The 24,721-nt window shown below is 55.1% G+C and overlaps 2 protein-coding genes across 5 annotated transcripts in view; one reads left to right on the top strand and one right to left on the bottom strand.

Annotated features, from left to right (window-relative positions):
• TNRC18 (trinucleotide repeat containing 18) overlaps positions 1-2,370 on the top strand; it is a 57,329-nt gene extending 54,959 nt beyond the window's left edge. For all 3 annotated transcript variants that reach the window (XM_055805340.1, XM_055805341.1, XM_055805339.1), the window contains one exon: positions 9-2,370. In XM_055805340.1, coding sequence (XP_055661315.1) covers positions 9-215 — 207 coding nt within the window. In that variant the 3' untranslated portion in view covers positions 216-2,370. The remainder of the gene's footprint in view (positions 1-8) is intronic.
• On the bottom strand, positions 2,054-24,676 carry SLC29A4 (solute carrier family 29 member 4). 2 transcript variants are annotated; one of them, XM_005228987.4, is made up of 13 exons: positions 19,653-24,676; positions 13,478-13,821; positions 13,036-13,199; positions 7,876-8,045; positions 7,075-7,206; positions 6,850-6,963; positions 6,648-6,776; positions 6,104-6,178; positions 5,456-5,721; positions 5,221-5,356; positions 4,792-4,979; positions 4,300-4,540; positions 2,054-4,226 (listed from the first exon to the last, which is right to left on the bottom strand). In XM_005228987.4, exons 4-13 carry the CDS (start codon positions 8,033-8,035, stop codon positions 4,084-4,086), a joined length of 1,584 nt encoding a protein of 527 aa, XP_005229044.2. In that variant the 5' UTR covers positions 8,036-8,045; positions 13,036-13,199; positions 13,478-13,821; positions 19,653-24,676; the 3' UTR covers positions 2,054-4,083. The 2 variants fall into 2 exon arrangements, with proteins under 2 accessions (XP_005229044.2, XP_055661322.1); XM_055805347.1 differs by lacking the exons at positions 13,036-13,199; positions 13,478-13,821; positions 19,653-24,676 and adding an exon at positions 10,222-10,397.
• Positions 24,677-24,721: the final 45 nt, after the last annotated feature.

Raw genomic sequence — 24,721 nt, 5'->3', positions numbered from 1 at the left:
TAATGCAGCGAGCCCTCTACCAGTCCTCTCACGTGGATGAAAACGATGTCCAGACCATCTCACACAAGTGTCTTGTTGTTGGTCTGGATCAGTATGAGCAGATGCTAAAGACAAAGAAATACCAAGACAGTGAGGACCTCTACTACCTTGCAGGGACCTACGAGCCCACTACGGGCATGATCTTCAACACTGATGGGGTCCCTGTCATCTGCTGACTGCCCAGGGGACATGTGCCACCCCCTGGGAAGGGACGGGACAAACCTGAGGACGTGCCTGTTCAGACGACATGATTGTTTCTTTCAATGCTCATGACTTCTGTGTCACACTACAGACAGGATAGCGCGAGAGACACGAGGAGGAAGGAGAGGGCTGAAGAAAGGGATTGGGGAAGCAGTTACAGGACTTGAGGAAGATGCCATTGGAGGGGTAGGGGTGGTGCTTGAACCCCAAGGCTCTTCTGGAAGTGGCTTTAAGTAAGGTGACACTTGACCAACTTCTCCCTTCCTCCTTTTGGTCCAGGAAAGCACATGGGTCTTGTGATCATTTCACCAGCGGGCCCCCCCGGCAGGAGGGTTCCCTTTTGTGTCATTTGCCCCCATCAGTAACTCGGAAGCCGCCTGTACATGGAAGGACACCCACTAGCCTTCCGTGTACACTCCTCTCCGTCCTTATATTCCCTTTCCTGCTTAGTTCCGCATGACCCTTTAGGAAGGACAGGGTGAAAGAGAAAGGAGATGAGTCTCTCTCAGCGCCTCGTCTCGATCCTCTCAGCGCCTTTTTGCAGTTCCCTTTCCCTGGAGGACCACAGCCGGCAGCGTGGAGCACGAAGGGGCAGAGCTGGCCCCAGCACAGAGATGGCAGAAGAGGTCCGACGGGCTGGAAGGAGCCAGGTGGAAGACAAGCCAACATCCAGTCTGGGATGCTGCCTTCCCACTGCCTCGAGCAAACAGTCTGAACCCACTTTCCCTGTCACTCTGTGTCCCTCCTGCCCTGGAAAGGTGTTGGAGGGAGCAAGCGCGTGGTGAGGGGGTGACATTTGGAGAACAAAGAGCTCGTCTCAGAGTGCGCAGTGAAGTGGGGCAGGAAATGGCTGGGAAAAGCTGCTGCTCGGTGCTCGGAGCAGAGGAGCCCACAGGCTACTGAATTTTGGCATCCCTCGCCCAGCTATATCCCCCATGCCTTGCCTGAGCAGACGTGGAGCTGCTGGGAAGCCCTCGCCCATCATTTGAACGGAGCGGGAGTAGAGTGTGAAGCCCGCTCGTGCCCATCTATGATGTTTCCACAGCCAGAGCCCCACTGCCACCTTGGGCTCGGGGAGGGGACCGTTCAGCTCGCTCCATCCAGCTGGCCAACCTCCCCACGGCTCCCAGCGAGCCACCACCACCGCCCCCTCCTTCCCTCTGCGGAGCTGACCCGCTGTCTCACTCCCACTGGGCACACGCTGGCACCTGGAGCATCACCGCTGCCGCACCGGCGTTGTACCTGGCCCGAGGGGCCACCAGAGGAGAACCATGCAACGATGCAACATCCTTGCACTTAAAACAAAACAAAACTCCAAGAGACGCACTGATCTTTGCAACTACCGACTCGCACTACAGATTGCTAGGACACGGAGCGGGGCCTGGCTCGGCTGGGAGCGACGGCCCAGGCTCCGGTGGGGAGATGCTTACGGCAAGGACAGATTGGAAACTATCCGCCCTGGTACCGGCTGCGTACCAGAGACTGGAGGCCAGGGCTCAGGGGAGAGGGACACCCCTGCAAAGTTACCCCTCGTCCTTTAAATGAACCACATGGTGCTGAGCTCGTACCATCTCCACCCCGCGCCACCGGCGCCCCGGCACAGCGGATAGTGACGGTTCTAGCCTGTACAGTTTTAATGTACCAAAAGACTCTTTAGCCCTCCTGTATTATAAGTCTTTAAATGGATTCAACTTTTTAATTATAAATATAAATATAAATATATATATATAAATATAAACTTTTTAAAACTGTGAAAAAAATTATGAAATTATAAAAAAAAAGGAAAAAAACAACAACAGAAATGAACACAGTCTGACGTTTAGAATATTATTTTTTATTTCCTGTTGGATTGTGATTGTAAATGATCTGGGAACAGGCACACCCCCCACGCTCAAAGTGTACTGTACTTCTAGAAGCAAATTGTGTGAGCATATTTTAAAGAGCGAGAGAGAGAGCGCGCGAGAGAGATTTTATGCTAATGTTAAATAGAAAGCACTTAAAACCCACTGCCTTCTATGGAACACAAGGATATTTCAGACAATCGAGAGGAAAGGAGAGCCAGGTTTTTGTCTTTTTTTTTGTTTTGTTTTGTTTATGTTTTGTTTAAAACAATTTTTTTGGCATTCTGTTTGTTGGAGAACTCCGTGTGATCTTTTTTCATAAAAAAAAAAAATAATTGAAAAAAAGCAACACAACGAAGCATCTTTCTTTGTCTCGCTTGTCCTGACTGCGGGGTTTTTCTCCCCTTGGTGGCAATGATTGCTTTGGGGCTCAGCCCCTGCCTTGTGTTTGGGGAAAGACCCAACCCAGGTGCCGTGTGGCTCTTTGGGGACACCCTGTGGGGTGGCCCGGCTGGATGGAACCCTGAGCAGAGGTCTCAGCTCGCTGGGGCCCGTGGGGCAGGAGGCGAGTCCATCCCTAGCGACCATGCTCATGGCAACTCCTACACCCTGAGCCCTGCAGGGACGATGTGCTGAGGATGAAGCGCTGGGTTTGCTCTTTTCAGTGTGAGCTGTGCCTCACCCAGGCGGGGATGGCATGGCGAGACCCTTTGGTGCTGGTGGGGCTGGGCTGGGGTGCCAAGCCTGGTGCTTGCTGCCCCCTGCTCCCACAGCCTCCAGCCCTTGGGCTCGGTTCCCTGGGAGGCGGCACCCACTGCCTCCTGGCACAGCGAGGTGCAGCCAGTCCCACAAAGCAGCAGGCTCTGCTGTTGGCACCTTCTCCAGATGGTTTCTGTTCCGCTCGGCTCGTTCCCTCTTCCCCTTGCTGCCCACAAAGGTAGTGTGCTTCAGCAGTAGTTTGCAGGCTGGCAGGGGGTGGAGGTTGATGGGACCTGGTGACAAGTCCAGCCACTCCAGGTGACAGAGGGGACCCTGAAGGGTCTCCAAGGTGCCCCAAGCAGCACAAGGGCACCCCAAGACCTGAGAGGACAGGCATTTTGCCAGCCCAGCCCATCACCAGCAGCCAAGTGCCTGCAGTGCCTAGTAGCACAGCTAATGACCAGGCATCATTGCAAAGACATTTAATCTGACGTCAGCTTCAGTTACGTCCCTTGCAATAAATCGCAAAGCTCAGCAGTGGCGCATGGGTGGCCTCTGCAGTGCTGTGGCCACCAGACCCGCCCCTGCCCCGTTGTGATGGGGCAGACCCACAGTGTGTGGCAGGGGGAGGAAGGCAGGACCCTGCCTCTTGACAGTTGGGGGGGCAAAACCAAGACACAACTAAGAAGAAAAAGAAGAAAAAAAAAAAAGTATTTTTCCAACCAGCAGAAGTGGATTGGGTCTTCTACACAGCAACTGGTGTCTTCGGGGAGGGATTGTGAGTTATTCTTGGTGAAAACCTGCAGCACCATCAGTGAAAGCTGAGACCTAGCTTCCTAGAGCCCCGGGGACTTAAGGAGCATTTCCTTCCTCTCCTGCGCCTCCTCTTCCTCACCATCCCTCCGTCACCCTCCTCCCCAGCACTGGTCCTCTTCCCTTTGGGATTGGGCAGTATTTTCTTCTTCCTGGCACTGGCTTGGCTCAAGTAGGAGAATACCCCCTTGCCTCCACCGGAGAGCTGCGCATCGCTGATGGGGAGCCCCCCAAGAGCCATGGAACCGTCCTCTGGGGTGTCGGGGGGAATGTCACCCCAAGACGTGGCCCTGTGCAGCGCCTGGCTGGGCAGCACGGGCCCTTTCGGGATGTCACGGCCCCGTGTCAACAGGATGCCGGTCCCTGTCCACCCTGGGGCAGCTTTCCAGCTCCAGGCTCCCTCCCTGAGGAGGGACGTGGGCGAAGCGGGGTGGTGGGGACTGTGGTGGGAAGTGGGTCCCATCTTGTCCCCATCGCCCCGCCCCGGGGCTCAGTACCCTGATGTAAAGGAGCCGTTGGAGGTTTCAGTGTAGAAACAGGTACTGTGGGATGTACTGGTGAGGCTGTAGGCAAAATATGCCACGGCTGAGCCCAGCGTCAGGCCTGTCATGTAGGACACGGTCATGGTGTTCCCTGCAGGAAGGGACATGGGTGTCAGGGTGCTCTGGCCACCCTGCATGGGACTCCCGAGAGGGCTCGGTCCTACCTGCCAGCTCCCGCTGCTCAGGGCTCACTTTGCCGGCAGCCAGGATCATGGGGACGCTGCCGAAGTAGCCGTTGGTGATGCCCATCAGGAGGGAGAAGATACAGGGCCAGGCGGGGTGGCCAAAGGTGGGCCTCCCATTGGGGTAGACACACATGATGAAGAGGGGGATGAAGACCACACGCAGGCAGGAGTAGACGAGGAGATGGGTCCCTTTCCAGTTGTAGGGCAGGGCAGCCAGGATCTGCAGCAAGGGTCAGACAGCATGCTGGGGTGGGGGGCAACATGGTGCCCGAAATGGGGCAACAAGGAGGAGATGAGATGGTGCAAAGACCAACTGCTGCAGGAGCCCCACCTCGGCCATGCCAGTGAGCAACCTCACGCCCATTAGATACCCATGGGTGGAGATGACAACTCGGTGGAGCCAAGTGGCTTTGAAAGAGGGCACAAAAAGGAGGCAGGCCCCCACCACGCTGGTGGTGGCCTCTCTCCTACCTTGCCGACGAAGTCGGAGAGGTTGAAGATGGCCATGATGAGGATGGGGAGCCATTCCCCCAGTGTGCAGTTGTGGATCTCCGACTCCAGCCCAGGAAAGAGGCACAGCGTGATGAAGTAGGTCATGGCGATGGAAAGCATGTAGGCCCAGATGAGCCGGGACACGACGTAGCGGTGGAGCAGCATGTCTGGCAGGGATGGGCAGCACAGCTCAGCCGAAACCTGCAGCCCTCCCCTTGCAGAGCCCGACAGTCTTGCCTGCACCCAAAGGGTGGCTTCCAAAGATGAGGTTGTCCCATGGTTTTGGGCAAATTGAGAAGGGGATGACCCTTCCCCAACACCCTGGGCCACCAATTGCTCATTCCACCCCATAAAATGCTCCACAACCATTCCATTGGCCATGGCTTGCCCCTCAAGCCCACCACCAACCTCTGAAGCTGGGCCAGCTCCTCTTGATTTTGGGCCGAGGGACGTCGAAGCGCATGTAGGTGCCGCTGCCAGCGAGCTCAGCTTCGAGGCCCGGGCTGCCCCGGGGGGGGCTCGGCTGCCCCCGCTGCCGGTTCTCCTGGGTGGGGGGAGAAGGGATGCCAGTGCTGAGCTCCAGTGGCAAGAGGGACCCCAGGAGCCAGCAGGGAACCCCCCACCCCTTACAAATTTGGCTTACAAATCGGACATCCTCAGCGGTGACATCGTGGTGAACGCGGTAGCCTGTCCCATGGTCACCGGCCCCCCGGGTCTCGGGGAGACCCTTGCAGGAGCAGGCTGTGTAGTAGCGGACGAAGCGGGTGCGCTTCACCAGGAGGTGGAGGATGAAGCACGTCAGCTCCATGCCAATGGAGATGAAGAAGAAGATGACCGTGTTCGCCTTCTCGTCTGACAGCAGCAGCTTGGTAAAGATACGACTGAGCGAGATGATGACCCCGGCAGTGCCTGGTGGCATGGGAGAGCTATCGGCACCGGGTCCCGCTGAGCCCTGTGGCTCAGGGACCCCCGTCAGCCCCCACCATGTGGATGTGATGCCTCCAGGTGTGGAGGAGCTACCAGCAGTGATTTTGGGTTGATGAAGCTGGCTCCTGGCAGACATCCCGCCCCCCCAGCTCAGCGAGGCAGTGCAGCGGGTCTTGCAAGTGATTTAGAAACCATTAATCACCCCATTATGCTGGGGAGCACCCTGGGGAGTCCCTGATCTGCTGGCAACCCGGCTGGGCTGTGCTGGGGACTCACTGGGGCTCCCGGAGAAGGCACAGGAGGGTCCCCCCGAGCAAGCCCATGTGGTCAGACGTGGACGCGGGCAATGGACACAGGTACTTACTCTCGCCAGTCATCACTCCCTGCGTGTAGCGCTTGGGCAGCAGCCCCGTGTAGCCGTAGAAGCTGGATTGCTGCACTTCAGGAGAGACACACCAAGGGGAGAAGGAGGGATTATTGCTGCAGCCGAAACGCCGGACAGGGGGAAGAAACCCCAGTGGGAGCCCATGCGTGGTGCCATCCGGGAGCTACATCCTTCCCAAACAGCCGCTGCAGCACCCGAAGCCTCCTTGCCACAAAGGCAGGGAGGCTTGTTGTCCTCCCTGGATGCCCCACCACGGCTGTTCCCACTGGCCACGAGGTGCAGAGGCTTGGGAAGCCACCATGGCAGCCCAGCTGAGAGCAAAGCCATTGTGGTGGCCCAGATCAGCGGTGTTGGGGACCAATGCAGCGCGCTAGTCCCACAGTGCTTGGACAGAGGTGGAGGGGATGGAGCAGGGACACAAGGGTCACCTTCATAGCAATCAGAGCAAGAGCTTGTCGCAGGAGACCATGGCTCTTGGGGATGGGAATGGTTGCCCCCCAGCACCAGCCGCTGTCCCACATACCTGTGCAGCCAAAGGCCACCACCCCGACAGCAACCAGGTTGATGGCGTAGGCTTGCCTGCGAGTGAAGAGCTCCAGCCAGACATCACAGATGCTGACAAAGAGCAGGGGCCCCAGGGCAAAGAGGTAGCCTGCAGGTGGGAAACAGAGGTGGGTGGTGGGACAGCACAGGGAGTGCCAAGGGGCATGGGGACCTCCACTCACCCACAGAGATCCGGGTGTGCAAGCTCAGCAGCTCCACCAGTGCATTGTTGAGGATGACGGCCGCCAAGGCCACCAGGATGTAGGTGAGGCTCATGTCAAAGACGATGGAGGTACCTGCAGAGGGTTTAAGCATTGGATGACAGGGATCTGGCTCCCCTGGAAGCATAGCCCACCTCTCCCCAAGTTTGGGGTGGCTGAGAAGTGCTGCAGATGCTGGAGACCTACCTGGGTATTTATGGTGCAGGTAGTCCACATCGGTGATAAAGCTGTTGTATGGCAGGAGGAATCCCACCCCAGCCAGCAGCATGGCAAAGTAAATCCCATGGTATCGATCCTGGGGCTCAGGATCCTCTGAAACTGCTCCAAAAAGGGAAGGAAAGAGTAAGATACATGACAGTGGCACTGCTGCAGCCGTGGGACCTGCACCCATATCCTCAGGGCTATGAATGATGCTTCCACATCCTTTATGGCAGACGAGGCTGTCCCACCCACAGCAAGCAGCCCAGTGCCCTGCAGATCTCACAAACAACCCCAGCCCTGAGAAACTCCTTCCCTAAATAAAGGCGTTGCAATGTGAGACCCAGGAGACAGGAAAACACCCAGGCTTCGTGGGGTTAATGAGTTTTAATTGCAGTCAAATAACGTGAGAGCCAGGCAGAGTAGGTAACAGGCAAAGTCAAGGCACAGGAGGGGTTGAGGGGGGTGGGGGTGGACAGGCTGCCTCAGATGTGGAGCAGGGCTGAGGTGAATCCCGTAAGCATCCCTGAGACCTGCACGGGAAGGGCGAAGCTGCAGGCTGGGCACGAGCCAGGGCATGAACGCTCAGCTCCTGGCCAGCCTGCAGAGCCCACCGCCGTGGGATGCTGTGGCAGCTCACATGGGTACAAACAGGTCCAAAAAAGGCATTAGGCAATCTTGGGGCAATTTGGGCCATTTGTGGCTATTAAACCCACCCCAGGAAGCTGCTAAATGGGTGGGAAACCAACAAGGAACGCAGCTCCTGGTCAGGGCCGTGCCTGCCCTTACCTGGCTCCATGAAGGTGAGGACGCCCTTGGCCTGGCTGCCCCGCTGCAGCTCATCCTCCTCCAGCTGGTAGCTGTCGAAGCTGAAGCTCATCACCACGTTGCCCTCCGGTGTCCCTGCTGGGCTCAGCTCCTTGAAGCGCTCGGCTCCCACCGAGCCCATGGTGGCCACCCTGGGAGGGAGAGCGGTGACACCCCCGGGGTGCACAGCTGGGTCACGGCTCCTCTGTCGCCCCCCCCTTGGGCATCATCCCCGGGTGATGCCAAGGGTCTGCAAGGGATGGATGGTGGGTGGGTGGCCCTGAGCATTCACCACCTCACCATATCCCTCTGGCTACTGTGTTTTTTCCACCTGGAAAGATGCTTTCCCCGAGAAGAGCAGGGATCCCTCGGCCTGCTGGGCAGGAGGATGGATGTGGTGTGGGGAGCAGTGATCGGAGGGATCCACGTGAGCCACCCCGGAGGCACAGCGCTCGCCCCAGCCCAGCTCAGCACCTACTGGGATGCTACCAATACCAAACGCTGCTGCGATTTCCAAAAGCAATTAAGAGAAATTAATGGGTGAAAGCCACTCATGGAGGGAGGCTGCTGGGGAAGATGCCGGCTGCCTTGGGAAGCCCTTGTTCCCTGCAGGCAGCAGATGGTTCCTCTGGTCTCTGCCCTTTTTCAGCATCTCTGCTGCCCAAGGCTGGGGCAGAGCCACTGGCAGGGGCAGACACACTCCCACAGCCTTTTCAGGGAGAGGATGGGATGCGACCTGGCTTTTCAGGTGAGCATTTTGGATTTGCTTCTCTGAGGGAACACAGCAAGCAGGGAGATGTTCAGGGAGCTGCTGGAGGGACCCCAGCAGCATGCCAGAGAGGGGCTGCACCAAATACATCCCAAAATGAGCTCCCCAAATACCTGGCATCCTCCAGCAACCCTACCAGAGCCACCCAAAACACAGTTCATCCCTCCAGTTCCACCCCAGGCCAGGCCCGGGGGAGCAGCCCGGGGCGGTGGGGGTGCCGCTCTGTATTACCGGTGCCAGTCGCTAGATGCCAGCCTGCCTCCGTGCCCACGGACCACCCAGCCGGCCGGGGGGGGGGTGGGAAAAATCACAAAAATTCTCCTCCAAGGCAGCAGGTTGAGGCAGGCAAGGGAGGGAAAATCGATGCTGGTAATTTCTGTGGTCTCCCTGCCAGACGTGGCGCTTGCAGGAGCAGAGAGGCTTTGCAGCATCTCCCTGGCTGCCAAGATGGGCGAGATGCTGGGGGGCCCTGGGGTGGGCAGCAAATGTGGTGCCCACAGACCTCGTGAGTGCAGCCCTAAAGCCCAAAATACATCTTCTCGCCGCAGGGACAGGTGGCACGGAGCAGCATGGCACAGCCCGATGCTGCGCAGAGGCCACAGTGCTGGTGGGGGCCTGGATGGGGCCAGGCTGGGGTCCCCACCCTGTGCCATGCCGGGGTGGGCCCCAGGACCTCCCTATCCTGGAGCCCCGTGGGCAGGACAACCCAGCAGGGCTCGTTTTGGCTGGGGACACCACTCCATCCCACTGCTCACAAAGCAGCTGGCTGTGATCCCCTTCACCAAGCACCCTTCTGTGCCTGATGCTACCCCAGGCGCTAAAACCCAGTGGGAGGCATCTCCCAGGATGCCGGGAAAGCCTGTTGCAGGGTTTTTCCATAGCGGAGATCCCAGCTGGAGAACACGCCGGCTGGAAACACCCCGTACCTACTGTGACCCAAACTTCCAGGGGCCGGGAGCGGAGCGGGATGCGCTGCACAGGCACAGGGCTGGACCAGCCCTCCGGCCCCCGCCCGCTCCGAGCATCCCTGCATCGCGGTAAAGCGGCTTTTCCCCTCTCTCCAGCTTTACACCCGTCTCCGCGGTGTAAACTTGGCCCCTGCCGCCCCCCCCGGCCCCAGCGGGGGAGGGGAGGGGGGTCCTCCATCACGGCCAGGGGTGGTAGGACAGAGAACCTGCAGGGCCGGGCAGAGCGGGGGAGCCCCCCGCTGCCCCCCAGTGCCGGCTGAGCCCCGGGCACCGCAGCACCCCCCCACGCCCCTCCCGCGGGCAGAGAAACGGTTTTTGCTCTGGCAAAAGGCCCCCCCGACATCTTGCAAGCAGCGAAGTTGCAATAACCGAGGGGCAGCCAACCCCCCGCCCAGGCTGGGGCATCCCTCCTCGGTGGAGGGAGAGGGGGAGATCCCGTGCCCGGCCGCGCCCGGGGCAGGATGCGGGGCAGCCCGGGGAGGAGGGAGGGCAGGGGGCTGGGGGGGGGGGGCGGTGTGAGGTGTCTCCCCGCAGCTCGCCCCGCACGCAGCCGGGCCCGGCCGTGCCCAACAGGTCGGCGGCGGCTCTTACCTCGCTCCGCCGCGGCGGCTCTGCGGCATCGGCGCTGCCCCGGCCCCGCTCAGCGCCGCCGGCCGCCGGCCCCCGGCCCCGCCATGCCGGAGCCTCCGCCGGGCAGCGGGGGCGCGCAGCGGGGGCGCGCAGCGGGGGGTGGGGGGGCGCGGGGGAGCGCGCAGGGGGCCGCCGGCGGCGGGTGCGGCGGCTGCGATCGCGGAGCGGAGCGGAGGCGGCCCCGGCCCTGCCTCCCGCCCGCATCCCCCCGCCTCCCTTCACTCCTCCTCCGCCCCCCGGGGGGCCTGGCAGCCGGGGAGCCCCAGGCCCCCCCGCCCCCAGCAGCCCCGGCCCCCGGGCGGGAGGTGTCTCTAGCCAACAGAGCACATTCATACCCCTGTCTATAGGTACCCTCCATAGGTACTGCCCATAGGCACCACCTGTAGGCCCTTTAGGGTGGTTTTGAAGGCCTGGAGCTAATTGCAAAGAGATTAATTAGAAAGAAAGCCCAGGTCATTTCATTTAGGACAGGAGCTTTGCAGGGACAGGGTCCTTCCAGACCTGGAAAGGGGCTTGGCAGGGTCAGCATGAGCTGTCCGATGGATGACAGATGGACAGAATAGATGGATAGAAGGATAGATAGTTGGACAGACAGCAGCCTTGATGGATGGATGGATGGATGGACAGAAGGACAGATGGATGGATGGGTTGCAGCTTTGGCTGGCAGAACGCAGCAATCCTACAGCTTTTGGGGGAAGCAAGTGGGGGGGTCTCTGTTCCCCAACATACCCAAGGGGTGGGAGCAGAGGAGGAAGGGAACAGTGTGGGACAGTGGGGACATCTGTCCAGTGAGAGGACGTGTGTCCCTGAGGAGGGTACTCCAGGCAGGGATGTCATGGGTGTCACCACCCCTCCTGAGCTGGGTGAGCTGGCCAAGGCCGCAAGCAAAATCACAGGGATTTGATGCTGTTGTTTTTCTCTCGCAGGAGCAGCAAAGTGCAGGGGACACAGAGCAGGTGCCCCCTTCCACCAAGGACTGGGTGAGGGCCCTGGGGGACCAGCCCTTGCTGGGCTCTCCCCACCTGGAGCATGGGAGGACGGTGGCCGTGGGAGGGAGAGGTACTGTCCCTGCTCACACGCCATGGCTGCAACGCGCCGGGCTGTGAATTAGGATCTCGCAGTCAATAAATGCTGTGTTGTATAAATCAGTGTGTGGGGCCGGCGGGATGCGCTGCTGCCACTCACACCAAAGGAAATTAGAGACAAAACCGGCTGTGCCTCCTCAGCCGCCCTTCTGCCGGGAGCAGGGCTGAGCGAAAGGTCTCTCACAAATTCATCGCAGGGAAGAAAACAGGCCAGGTGGAAATTTCCATCTTTTCTCCTTGGCTGAAGTAGCTGGAGTTTGGCTCAGAGCAAACTAGACTGCTGTGCTGAGTTCTGCCTGGAGCCAGGGGCTCGGCTTTCCCTGCTCCCCCTTGTCTGAGCACCCGCACAGCTCAGCGCACCAGTGCAAGGCAGGGACTTTTTGGGCTGCTCGTTTTGGTTGGGTTTGTTCAGCTCTAATTTAGTAGCGTCACTGTAAAATCTCAAAGCACCTCACTCCTCTTGGGGTATGCCCCCTCTCCCTGCATCAGATTCCATCACCCCTTCCAGGTACTTTGGAAATTTAAGAAAAGGGGGTGACTGTGGTGGGGGTTCCCTGACTGTGCCTGCTGCTGGTTGGCACCCAGATGGTGCAAGTGCTCTACAAAAAGAGCAGGATGAGCTGAAGCATATGTGCGCTCGCCTTTTCACGGCTCGCCGGCAAGGCCCTGCTGCTCTGTGCTCACCAGGCAGCATTACTCAATGCCTTCCGCAGGGATTCTCCCTGCGAGCTGCTGCTCCCCATCCTGAAGCCACAGCTACGGAGCCAGGGGAGGGGGGGAGGTGGCCCTTAAAAATGACTGAGCCCAGGGGAGCATCTCTGCTCCCCAATGCTCTCTGAGCCACTGGGAGATGCTGCGACCGAACACCTTGTGCCAAAGAACAAGCCCCTGACTTTTACCATCTACAATCATGACCTCTTGATCCCTGTTCTGGGGAACGAGGGGGTTTCCTTGCTTCTGCTGTGGGTGCAATGGGGACATGCTGGGGTACCTGAAGAAACTGCTGTGGCTTGGAGGGCTAGGGGGGACCACAGGGAGGCGAACCTATCAGGGTGAACTTCTCAGAGTGCTTTTTCTCTGATTTTCCCATCCCTAAGGGCAGCGTTAGACCCAAACCACACTGTCTGCCCTCCCAAGGTGCCCCACCGAGCATGAGCAGGCTCTGCCCAATGAGGGTATGGGGGCAGGGGGTCCCGTAAGCTGGGCTTTCCCTGAGTTCTGCTGGGCTCTTCAATTTTTTACACTGGCCCTGAATAATTCAGCCTTGATGTAGCTGGCTCGAGGTTGGTGAGCTTGGATGCTCCTTGGGTTTCTGCTTGACCCACTTTAACAGCCAGGAAAACCTGCCAGGCGTGATGCTCCAGGTGCAATGGGGCAAAGCTGACCCAGACACCCTGGTCCCCGTGGCAGGAGGGACATCCCACCCAAGCCCCATCCCGGAGTCTCTCTCTGCAACTCCACACCCAACAATGTGGGCCACAGAGCATCCCTCACCCACACCACGGCTTTTTAGAGGTATTTTTGCCTTCTCCCCTTTTCCTGTCTCTCTCTGCTGTCCCACAGCTCCTGACACGAGTGGGTGCATCCCAGCAGTGTTTGCTGGATTATGAGGAGGGATTTGCTCCGCTCCATGAACCAGTTAACACTCTGTGGCCACCATGCCATGGCTCCTTGCTATTCAGAGACTCACCTTGCTTTCCTGGAGCCTGCTCGAACGCTGATTAATCCCGCCAGGCAGAATAAGACGCTGCTGATTCATTTGGCTCAGGGACGTTGGATTAGGATGGTCTCCAGAAATCCCCTGTACTGTTTTTTTCTTGCCCTTCCAGCGGAGTCAGGTTTTATTAATCATTGCTGTTGTGGAGGTGAGAGGAAGGAGAGACCTTTCAGGTGTCTGCATTCCAGTGTACTGCCAAAACCCTCAAGCCCCAGCTTTAAACCCTTGGGGACCGTGGGAAGCAGCTGTTCCTTCTGTCCCCATTGTGGGCACAGCCACAATCCACCCCATGGTTGTTGTAGAGTAGCAAAACCCAACTCCTTAACCAAGCTGTGCTCACCCTGCCAGGGAGCTCCAGGCATTCTGTGCCCAATGCCGCGTCCCCTCTGCACCAGCCAGGGGGGTGACACTGTACCTGTGACTGCTGAGCAGGGTGGGGGGGCAGGCAAAGATGAAACATCTGAGCTCCCCCCTCCCACACCCCCACGCTCAGGGCTCCCAGGAGTGCTGTGCATCCATCTCTTCTGCTTCACAGGAAGGGGAGGCTGTTCCCAAGCCTGCAATCCCCTCTTGGAAAAGCTCCTTTAAATAGCATCGCAGCCTTCGCCATCCTTCCCCCAGGTCTGCTCCCAGTGCCCACCAAGCGTGCCGTGCCAGCACCGGGAGCATCCTCAGCAGCGCCGGCTTTGCACGGAGACGGTGGAGATTAATCAGGGATGTTGTCTCTTGGCTGGAGTCACACTTGGGGATTAGCAGGGCCTGCAAGAAGCAGAGAGTAGCCAGGGAATTTATTTGATGCAAGTGGAGGGGTTTGTCACAATCCGATTGCAGGCAAACAGAAATCCCTGGTGCTGGCAGGAGCTCGGCACTGGAAGCCACTGGGATTAACTGGGTTTTTCCCAAGCCTTGCAACAGGACTGAGGTGGGAGGAGGAATCACTCTTAAGTCCAAAACACTGGGTTTAAATGCTTCAGGGAGATGCAGGGGCTGAGCTGAGCACCAGCTTTGGGGCACCTATCCCTCATCTTGAGGCCAAGGACCAACGTCCATGCGGATGCCCTGATTCTCCTGCAAGGGGTTACTCTGTACATCCCTCCCACTCCACATCAGCTAAACCAGCCTGGGAGAGCTGGATAAACCGAGAGGATACCCACAGCCTTTGCACTACCTTCCCCCAGCCCCCCACCTTCTTTGTTGGAGCAGATTTGCATCCATCACTAATTAATCCAAGATGAGCTGCTAATTCAGCTCCTTGATTGCAATTTTGCATAATTGCTGCATGCACAGGCAGAGCTGCAGGACAGGATAAAAAAAGGAGACAGTCAGTGGCAGGCGTAGGGGAAACAAGGGCCGGGAAGGGCCGGTTCAGCTTGCTCCCACTCACCGGGCTATTTAAAGATCCAGGTTGAGGGAAGAGATATTGCTCTGGAAGGAGAAAACGGTGACAGCCACCCCTGGATGGGGTTTTTCCCCCAATCCTGGGCTTGCAAAGGGCCTTGCCAGCAGCTACAAGGGCTCCTCTGGCAACAAGGAAACCACAGGTTACAGGCAATACAGCCCCTTTGGCTATTCCCATCATGCTGCCCTCCTCCCCATGCTTCCTTTTTTCCAGTGTCCAAGCAGTTGTCTGTAGGTTTCAGAGTGAATGCTCCACCAAGGCGAGCAGGGCAAATGCATCCCTCAAAGCCAGTGCTCCAGGCTTCTAACCCACCCACCGGGTACGTGAGACCCTGTAAAAACCCCCGCTCCAAAACAAGACCCAGCGGACAGCAAGCCAGGCCTGCTGGCAAGGTACTTCTCCTTGGAAAAGCAAACCAGCGGCACAAGGGAGGCCGGGCAGCATCACCCAGTGCCTTGGCGAGGGGCAGAGCCCCCAGCTGAGCCACCTTAAGCCTTCAGTGGCACAATTAGCAAGAAAAATCTGCTTTTCCTGCCAGCAATGCGCAAAGCCATTCCACAGGGCTCTGGGGGCAGGTGGGCACCCAGGCACAACGCACCCTGCACCCCCACTGCCACTCGGGCAGGCAACGGGCACGCAAATTGCTGCAGATATTGGCTTGGGGATTATTTTCCCACCTTCCTCTGCCCACATCCCACCCACAGACATCCCCCCCCAAGTTTAACACCTCCACGCACCCCCAGCACCCTGAAAGCTGAGTGACAGGGCAGCAAACAGCGGCAGACAGCTCAGCCCCGTGCTCCCCATTCACGTTTCGCCCTGCAAAAGAAAAGAGCTACTTTCAGCTCCAGCCTTTTCTCTAGAAAAATGCATCTCCCAGCCTGGGGGCCCCTTCCCCGGCCCCACGGCGAGGGCTGAAAGGGGGCTTGGGCAGCCAGGCTGCCCCCACCGCCCCTCTTAATCAGCCAGGGCATGCATGAAGCCTAATGCCGTCGTGAAGATTTCGGCACTATTGACACACACGGCGCATTAAACGCCTTACGGGGGATTTGCATAAGCTTGGGGAGGGAGGAAGAGCGTGGAGGAAAGTGTCGACAATGGGAAAGTAAATGCATTAAAGTGCTTAGGGGAAAAAAAAAAATCTGATAAAGGAATAAACCAGTTAAGGGAATATATTGCTCATAGCCTGGTTATTCAAATCCTGCCTTATAGGAAATCCTCTTAAAGTGATCACCTGATTCTGTGTTAAATTCCTAATTGAATAATAAAAGAATTATGTATTTCTTCCATAAAGGCACAAAGATGGGAGCCCGTCTGGTGGTTTTCTTGGCGGGGGGAGGTGGTGGTAGAGGAGATGCCGGGAGAGGAGTCCTGGGCCAGCAGCACCATCCCGGAGGGATGTGATGGGAGATCTGGGGAAGAGGGAGGATACAGGTGCTGGGAGGACGCCTGGGGAAGGCTGCAGTGCCGGGTGCTTTTGAGGGCAGTGGAGAAAAGCTGTGCTAGGATGGGCTGTGGAGTGATGGTGCCCAGGGGGAGGAGAAGGACCCAATGGATCTCCTGGGATCCTCCAGCCTTGGCTGCTGCGGGGCTCACAACGGATGAAAACGCACCAAAGGTGACTCCTGCCCTGGAGCTGCACGGAGCACAGCAACTGCAACCACCCAGCATCTGGGCAAAGGGGAGGTTGGAAGGGGTTACAGCAGCCCCGAGGAGCAACGGGGGGGCCATGGCCAGCTCCGGGGTAACCCTGCTGCTGCCACAGGTCCTGCAGGAGAGGCATGGCCGCCCCTGCTAGCTTGCCCCCCAGTTTTCCCAGACAGGGCTGAGGGTGATGCCTGCATGGCCTCTCCTGCCTGCTGCTGCCCTTCCCCCTGCCTCTGTGCTATAAATAATATGCAAAAAAAAAAAAAATTAAAAAAAAGCATCACCTGGCAGTCAAGAGGTGAGGGAAAACAGCAGGACTGACATGCTCCAAACCCGCAGCCTGGATGGGGGGCAGTGGCAGGGGGAGAAAAAGAAACAAAAGCACTAAAAATAGCCCTGGGAGCTGCTTTCTTCCCAGAGATCGTTTTTCTACCCAGCTGTTTCATTTCATAAACAGGATTATTTATTTATTTCTCCCCTCTCTTTACTCCACTTTCTTTTTTAATTCAATGCTACCACTTTAACCCTCCCACATCTCTTTTAAAAGGAAGTTAAAAAAAAAAAAAAAATCAAACCAAACACAAACAACATCCAAAATCAAGAAAGAAAATACCACCCCCCCAACCCCCTTGATCACTTCAGCAAAGGCTTGCCTTGCTCCAGCTCTTTATAGGTAATTGAATATCCCAGAGTGCATCTGCTAATGCAAACTCCAATATAAATAAGTGGCAGCGGTGAGTGCAGGGAGGGCAGAGGCAGCAGCTGAGAAAACAAAACAGGCAGCACCCAGCAAACCCCGGCCCTGGCCCAGCTTGGGGGCTGCCAGAGGCTTTTTATTAGCTGGAATTGGATTGCTGGAGCCAGGCTGAGGTCCGGCACCTGGGCGAGCACGGGAGCTGGGAGGCAGGGCTTGCAGGGAGATGGTTATTGAGTTATCCTCACCCCAGCAGCCCCTCCAGAGCCAAGCTTGCACACGGCAGTAGGGCACAAAGCCCCCCAATTCCCAGGGGACACCTGTGTCCCCCTTAGCCTGGCACATCCCCTGTGGCCAGAGCAGCTCCAGCTGCACAGAGGTTTTGCATCATTTGCATCCCCGGCAGAGCCTGTACCTCCCTGATTCAGCATCCTTCAGCAGCAGCCAGGGAAATCAGGGACGACATGAGCCCTTAATTTGAGCCTGCAGAGGCCATCTTCCTGTGTGTGCGTTGTTTTGTTTCCAAATAGACTTTTAGTAACTAATTTCAGATGGTAGAATGACATTGCTACATCATGACCTCTTGAAATGCAAATTGCCTTATACCCTGGGAGAGATGAAAGGTTGTTTCCCATCTGAAACATTAAAAAGGAGTGAGGTAACGCCTCCTGGCTCTGCCTCCCTGTTTTTATTTTCAAAATTGTTTTCAGGTGAGGAGAGAAGAGATGCTATCTGTGATTTTGCCGGGCTTGTTGCCCGTACAGAGCAAGCGTGGAGCACTGAAGGACCACCAACGCCCTCCCTTTCCCTACAAACCAGACCTGCTCCAGACTTCAGACCACAGCAGAGGTTGTGGGGCCGGTGAGGACCAGAGCTTTGCTCCCTCCTACCACAGGGCTCAACTTCTGAGCCCAGTTTCCAAGGCTGCAATACAATTTGCTCAGGGAAACATGGCAGAGCAGCAGTACAGTCACTGGTGTAAGGACACAGCTAAAGGCACCACCGCTCTGCTATGGCTTGGCCCCACCACTGCCCCCCAGCCCGGCATGGCTGCAGATCAGCTCCATCCCCAGCCTGCCAGCAGCTTGCCCCCGCAGGGGCCTTGGGGCACACAGCAGAGCCCCTCTGCCTCACCGGGCAGCTTTGGCTCAGTGGCTCGGTTTGGGCAAACACAGACCAGTTTGGTTTGGTTGGTTGTGGATGGTTCCCCACACACACACACCCCCCCAGCGTCTTGTTCTTGCTCTGAGTCATGGAGCACCAGCGCAGAGAAGGTGCCCTGAGCATGCACAAAAGGTGCTGCAGAGCTCTGCTGCAGGAGCGGGCAGGGACATGCTCCGGGAGGGAACAAGAGAAGGAGCAGGGATGCAGTGGGGAGAAAAGGCTGAGATGCAATTAGGGAAGAGAGGAAAGGGCATGGATATTGCAGGGGCAGGATGCGGGGATGCTCCCGGGGAAGGGAGGGAAGCACACGGGCGTTGCGGGCTGGGATGCGGGGATGCTCCCGTGCACACTGCGCACCACCATCTAGCGGCTGCGCGGCCGCAGAGCGGGGCCCCCCCTCCGCCTTCCCCATCCCAAGGCCCAGGCGTCCCCTGGGACAGCGCTCCCACCGCCCTCCACAGATAAAATAAAATTACCAGCCCTGATGTGGAAGCTGCCGAGGAACCAGACGGTGAAGCTCCAGAAGGGTTTTGCAAGCACCACTTGCCTGGCCTGAGCAGCAACAAGGGAGATGCTAAGCAGGTACGTGCCACACTGGCACCCAAAAGTGACAGTCTGCACCCACTGGATGGACAAGGTGGATCTGCTCAGGTGGACAAAGCGGATCCATCCCTTGTGTCACTCAGTGCTCCCCAGTACAGCCCCCCACCTGGACCTGTGCAAACACAGGTCTCGCTGGGCCTTCCTTGCCCCGACAAAACAGCATCCAGATTATCAAAACACTGCCAAAATCCTCCATTTTATGGATTTACCTGCACATAGCGATCTCCAAATACTTTATTATAACCTGTAACTTAATAGAACTCACTTGCTGAAAAACCCAAAACATACTAAAGTGCTGGAACAGCAGGCATCAGATTTCCTCAACTCCAGCAGGCTGGGCAGAGAGCCCTCATTAGCTCACATCACACCACTAATTGGCTGAAGAAGCCTTTGCCAAGGGTCTGGCTGAGGCCTGTCTGGGCTAGGTTAGATGTGGTACACGAAGGTGCACGCTCAGGGACAGTGAGTGCTCAGCTGGGAGCGGGTGCTGTGGAGGGAGCTGCTCCCGAACAGGGGCAGGATCAGACCCCCAGCACCACCCCAGTATCTGCCTTCTCCCCAATTGCTTAAAAAAAAAAAAATAGCAATGCTGCATCGAAGGAGGTTTGCTGCAAACCAGCAAGGCTGAGGTCAACGTGAGCCCACCAGAGCTGCTCTGCCTGGTCCCTCGGCTCTTCCCCCCGCTGCCAGCAGTGCGCTCATCAGCACAGCCACGGCCCGGGAATTTACACCAGAATCACATGCTTGCTCAGAGTTCCTGCACGCAGGACTCCAGTCCTGTGCACCACAAGGTCTCCGTGTCTCATTGCCGAGACCACCACAGCACGGCTAAATCCAGAAGCCTACTCGCTACCAGGAGAAAGCATGCCGGGAAGGAACATGGGCACAAGTCCATGTCTATATCCTTGTAATAAGATAAATAATTGGAGATGAGATTTCTCAGTCCTTTCCCTGGGAATTCATGCTTAATGGGCCAGACTCGTTAACAGCGGACAGATGCTAAACTGCCAATCTGAACCCAGCTGCGGCTGTCTAGTTCAGGGCTGGGTTTGACACATTATTTACAATTTTTCCCATACTTACTGCAGAATATCCTGCTTTTCTCTCCTAGAGCAGGAGCAGAGGGGCAGTCAGACCTCCCGAAACATCAGCGGGTCTGGATGACCACATCCATTCGGGATGCAGGAGACAGTGGAGTTGCTGGCATCACCACCGTGGATGGAAGTTGCTGCCACTTACAGAATCCACCAGCAACTTCTCTCAGATCTTCAGTTTGCTCCAGGCAGAAGACAGGAAACATCACCAGCAGCCGAATGAACGGTTTGGAAACGCTCATCTGAGCTAACATAGCCTATTTTGCCTGAAGCAAACAGAGGCACACAAACGGCACTGACGGGACAGCATTGCCCTCCAGAGCTAGATCAGGAAAGGAGACGTCTGCAGCTTCACAGCTGCAGCCTTGCTATGAGACCAGCACGCAGGAGAACAAGGAGAGCCTCATCATCGCGTGCTCCGCCACTGCTAGCAAAAGCAGAAAGGCTTTTCCTCCTCTCATCCGCCCTGTCAAAGGGTTTGTCGTGGCTTTGCAAAATAAAGGATACATACAGAAGCAGGCGATGCCTCCTCACCCATCTGCGTGGACTGGCTCCAGATCTTCCTCCTGGGCTTGGACGCAAGAAGCAACAAGCTTGGAGTGACAGCACAGTGAGCAGGATGCGTATTTGAAAGCACTGCTTCAGATGCATGCCATAAAAGAAAGAATAAAGGAAGTTATTTACACTCACCTGAGAAGCGGTAGAGAAACGCATGAATGCAAGTCCTGAGAAGAGCAGCTTTAAAGGAGGAACAAGAGGGAAAATTACATTTGCAAGCAAAACGTGCTAGGAGAAATTCAGCTTGCTCTTTCCCAGCCCCTGCAAAACCCAAGCTGACTGTGCCTTTCGAGAGCAGCTACAAAGCATAGCTAGGACTGAGGGCTTACTACTGCTGGCATTTTTGTTTGGAGCACAGAGCACACGCAGTGTCACCCTGATCTTATCTGGCCCCATCTCCAGGCAGCAAACAAAAGGAAGACGACACAGAATACTTATCACAACACAGATTTAATTTCTTAGGCAGTTATAAAATTACAAAGAGCGATGGGCTAGCAGTGAGAGTCAGACACTTGGTGAGGTGGAATGTTAAGACATTTTTCCACTTATCGACACAGATACCGAAGAGAGTAAGCGAGCACTGCAGGATGCTGGGTTTTTTCCAGGTAAGAAAGCAAATGCAAGAGCAAATAGATCCAGGTAGACAAAGGGTTGAGCCAACGCCCCATAGAAACCCCGAGCTACAGGTTCAGGAACAACTCCCCACTCCTGAGAAACAAGTTGGACACATGCAAAGGCAGCCCAGGGGGAGTCAGCGTACGGATCGCTGCAGCTGCATGGTCAAAGCCACAGCACCCAGACACCTGTAACAAGCACAACTGTAGCTACTTGCAAGCCAGAATAAAAACTTCTTGTCCGTTATTTTCAAGGCAGTGGAAGATGAGATTCGCCAATTTGAAGAGTGTTAAAATGAAGGCATGTCATGGTTAGAAGAATAGGAATTTGCTGAATTCCTTTGATTGTGCAACTGGAATCTGAAAGGATTTATTTACGGTCAGAGCCATGCTTTCTTCATTGCAAGCCTTTCATGGTGCAACAGATTGCAGAAAAAAGAAAGGCCTGCTCTGCACGTGTGGAGAGGAGACTGCTTTGTGCTCAGATGTTAACAGGTTAAATCAAGGCGACTGTTAGCCAGGACTGCCGGAGCACAGAATAAAACTTTCCAAACCTCTGCAGTGCTTAATCCCCACCAATGCTTTGGACAAAGACTCCTGTTGCTCTGCAAACAGCAGTGGAGCATCTGCACACGCAAGTGGTATACTGAATAGCTCAGTGATCTACCAGGAAAGAAATTCTACCGTCTTACTGCATGTTGCTTTGGTGCTAATGCCATTATTAAAGCTAAGAAAGCACAGCATGGGATGTAACGGATCAGCTTCTCAGGGCTCTGTGCTAACCCTACTCACTGAGCCGGTGGCTCTTCAGTTCATTCCTCCCTTTTTACTGCTACACATAGATCAGATGACAGCTTCCTCCTCTATGGCGACATCTGTCACCGTATTAAGAATCTTCTCAGGTGTTTGGCTGCATTCAGGCAGACTTAAAAAGCCATCATCGCTACCCCCGTCCTCTGTAGAAAGCGGGCCCAAGAAACTCGCTTGCATAGGACCTGGAGCAGCAAGGTACACGCACACACCTGATCCCAGAGGCAGCACTCGCACAAATGTCTTGCTGAAAGGGCCTCAGAAGCAACAGCTTGTACTAACCTCTTTGTGCTTTTTACTTCCCCCTCTCTGCCAGGCCCAGCTTTTAAGTACTAGATTTGTATCTATCACTTGTATTTTGGAAACAGTGACATAAGAGGAGACTAGAGCAGACAAAAGCTTCCTGCATCAGAACTTGAAATACAAAGTAAACAGATGTCCAGACAGCAGCAGAGTATATACACTTGCTAGTTATTTGCACATCAAGAGAAATAGCTCCTTCCCTGCGGTACTCACTGGGAACAGATCCCACTGCAATTTAAGACCTGAGTTCAGGATTCCAAGTTTATAAGCGTCACCCCCTCCCCAGCTTTGGTTGTTTCAGTTGTCTTTCTCTGCCCCCAACCCTCTACAGAGTTAAAAAGCTATCCAGAAGTGCAGCCTGTACCCAGAGAGAAACTGTCACAGAACAAACACTGTCCTTCCAAGGAAGGGTGTTTCCATAACGTATGATTAGACACCCATGGCCACAGCACAGGGCTAGAGCCTCCTTGGCTTTCCCTGGAGAATCCAGGGCTGTTAGACCATCAAAATAGAAATGTTTAGGCACCACCTGACCCACAGACCATAACAGTGCAATCATACGCTCCACACTCAGGTGAGGATGCAGCTGCAAACAGCATTTCTGGTATATTTAAGAAAAAAGTTATCTTTGTTTCATTGGAAGGAAACCCCAACCTGAAAGATTTCTAACTTTGGTAGCATACCACAGCAGGGTGGTTACTGAGGGCCTAAGGCCATCAGAGGGAAATTTTATTTGTCATATTTTATCTGAGAAAAGGTTTATATCCTCATGCAATGAACTTAAGACAAACTACTGTCACCACTCTTAAATACACTGTCAGTGGGGAACTGAAACCATCTACTCCATCCTACTAGCTCCATGCTGGTCACTAACCCCAGAATATTAATACTTTTGCTCTCTAAAAAAGATTTTCCCAGTTACAACAACAATGACAACAAGAAGATAACTTTAACTGGCTTCCATTTCTACCTAAGAGCTAACCAAGCAGGGCACAGCGATTCAGTCAGTGTGCAGCTCAGCAGGAGCATACTACACCATATGGAAGACACAAATACAGTGAATATGGGATCTCCAACTCACCTGTGGAAGATAAGGTGTGAAAGAAGTGGGTAAAATGAATATGATAAATGTTCTCAGTTTTTAAAAGTCAGTAAGATACACCCCTTCATGTGATTACTACGCAACATGGTCTTTGTTATACTAAAGAGTCATAAAACCTGGGTGCTTAGCAGGCCCGTGTTGCTTATGCACGTTTATGGCGAGCTCTACGTGTGGAGTCTATGCCAAGCCTCCAAGTATGTTATCAGGAATGTTACCAGCTTTAGCCTGGAATGAACAGACATCTGACAGCTCCTGGGCAGTTCAGTTTGCCAGCAAAGCTCACTGAGCTCATATTTACTTCAAGACTTGCATTTTACTCTGCAGTTATGAGCTCCACAGCAAAGCTCATAGTACTTGCAGTAAAAAAAAAATAATAAAATAACTAAATTCCGTGGTCTGGAACTATTTTGTCAGCCAGAGCTTAAAAATTAAGAGACTAAGCGAGACTTCAGCATGGCTCAGTGGTTTGCTTTGAACGTGCTGGGTCCTGGAGAGGACACCACAAGCCATTCCAGCAATCTAGTTAGGACAGTCAAGGGCCTTCAGTGAATAAACAAACTTGTCCCTTCTCTCCCACATGCGCTCGTGAAAGAACATCCTCCACTTACACAGACTAACACAGTCTTACTGATAGAGGCAGCTCACTTGGCAGGGGCTACCACCACCTTCTGCACTCTGAGAGGAAGGGGATGCCCACTGCCCACACACGGATTTTGGGACAAAGACCACTGCCTGCTGTTGCCCGAGAAAAGACTTGTTAACAGTACCAAACCCTAACAGCACATCATCTAATTGTGGTAGGGAGTTCACATGTAGCTGGAGCACTCAGCTTCTCCTGTCCTCCTCTCAAGATCTGCAATTTCCTTGACTGTTCTTATTTTTATTTCTTTGAAAGCAGTAGAGGGAAAGGAAGCAACCCACACTGCTACGCAAAAGGCAAAGCAGGCTCATTTTGGCAAAGGAAAGTAACACTCACCAAGTACTTTGCTAATCACTTGCTCACTAACTGTTATCCAAGACTTAAGAGAAGGCACATTACAACCCTAAAAATAGTCTGCAGCACTGCTCAGCCTTGGAAAGCCCTAGCCAGGGTCAGGGCAGTTAAGGATTTATTCCAAAACTCCCAAAGAGACAACTGGTCCTTGGAGTATACCACAAGAGGTACTCTGAAGAAAGGAGGGAAAAAAACCCCCAAACAAACAAAAAAACCCCCACACTGTTATCCAGCAGAAGAGAACTCAGAAGAAAGTTTCAAAAATCACTTATATTTACACCAGTATGCAGAAAAAAAAAAGTCATGAACCTTCATTATGAGAGCAGCAGACTCAGCCCAGACTGAAAAGAAGCAAGAACTGAGCGCTGTGCCTTCCAGCTGAAAACCTCAAGGCTGTTTATAGAACGGAGCTGCCACACTCTACAGGGCCTTCCCTCCAGCATGACAGAATCCGTGCTTTGGATGATTTAAAAAAGTATGAAAAAAGGTTATTGCTACTCTGCCAAGGAAATAAGACAATCTACAGGAGAGAAAGAAAGTGCATTGCAAGTCTTCTCTAAAAAAAAAAACCCACGAGCTTATATAGCCACTATGGGCTATAGCTACCCAAGTACTAAAGGTGTACGAACAAGAGTCTCCAGCAATTCCTTCTTCATTCTAGCTTTCTTCCTGCAGCA

This window comes from Falco peregrinus, chromosome 5 (genome assembly GCF_023634155.1).
Source record: "Falco peregrinus isolate bFalPer1 chromosome 5, bFalPer1.pri, whole genome shotgun sequence".
Lineage (NCBI taxonomy): Eukaryota > Metazoa > Chordata > Aves > Falconiformes > Falconidae > Falco > Falco peregrinus.
This window is presented reverse-complemented; position numbering and strand designations above follow the sequence as displayed.

What these genes read in the sequence shown, in the direction of transcription:
- SLC29A4 (XM_055805347.1), bottom strand. Translation starts at nt 10,250, where the DNA reads ATGCCGCAGAGCCGCCGCGGCGGAGCGAG. An exon ending in GGGAGTGATGACTGGCGAGA is followed by an intron (nt 5,722 to 6,103) that starts GTAAGTACCTGT and finishes CCATGCCACCAG; the next exon opens with GCACTGCCGGGGTCATCATC. An exon ending in TGAGCAGCGGGAGCTGGCAG is followed by an intron (nt 4,227 to 4,299) that starts GTAGGACCGAGC and finishes CCCTTCCTGCAG; the next exon opens with GGAACACCATGACCGTGTCC.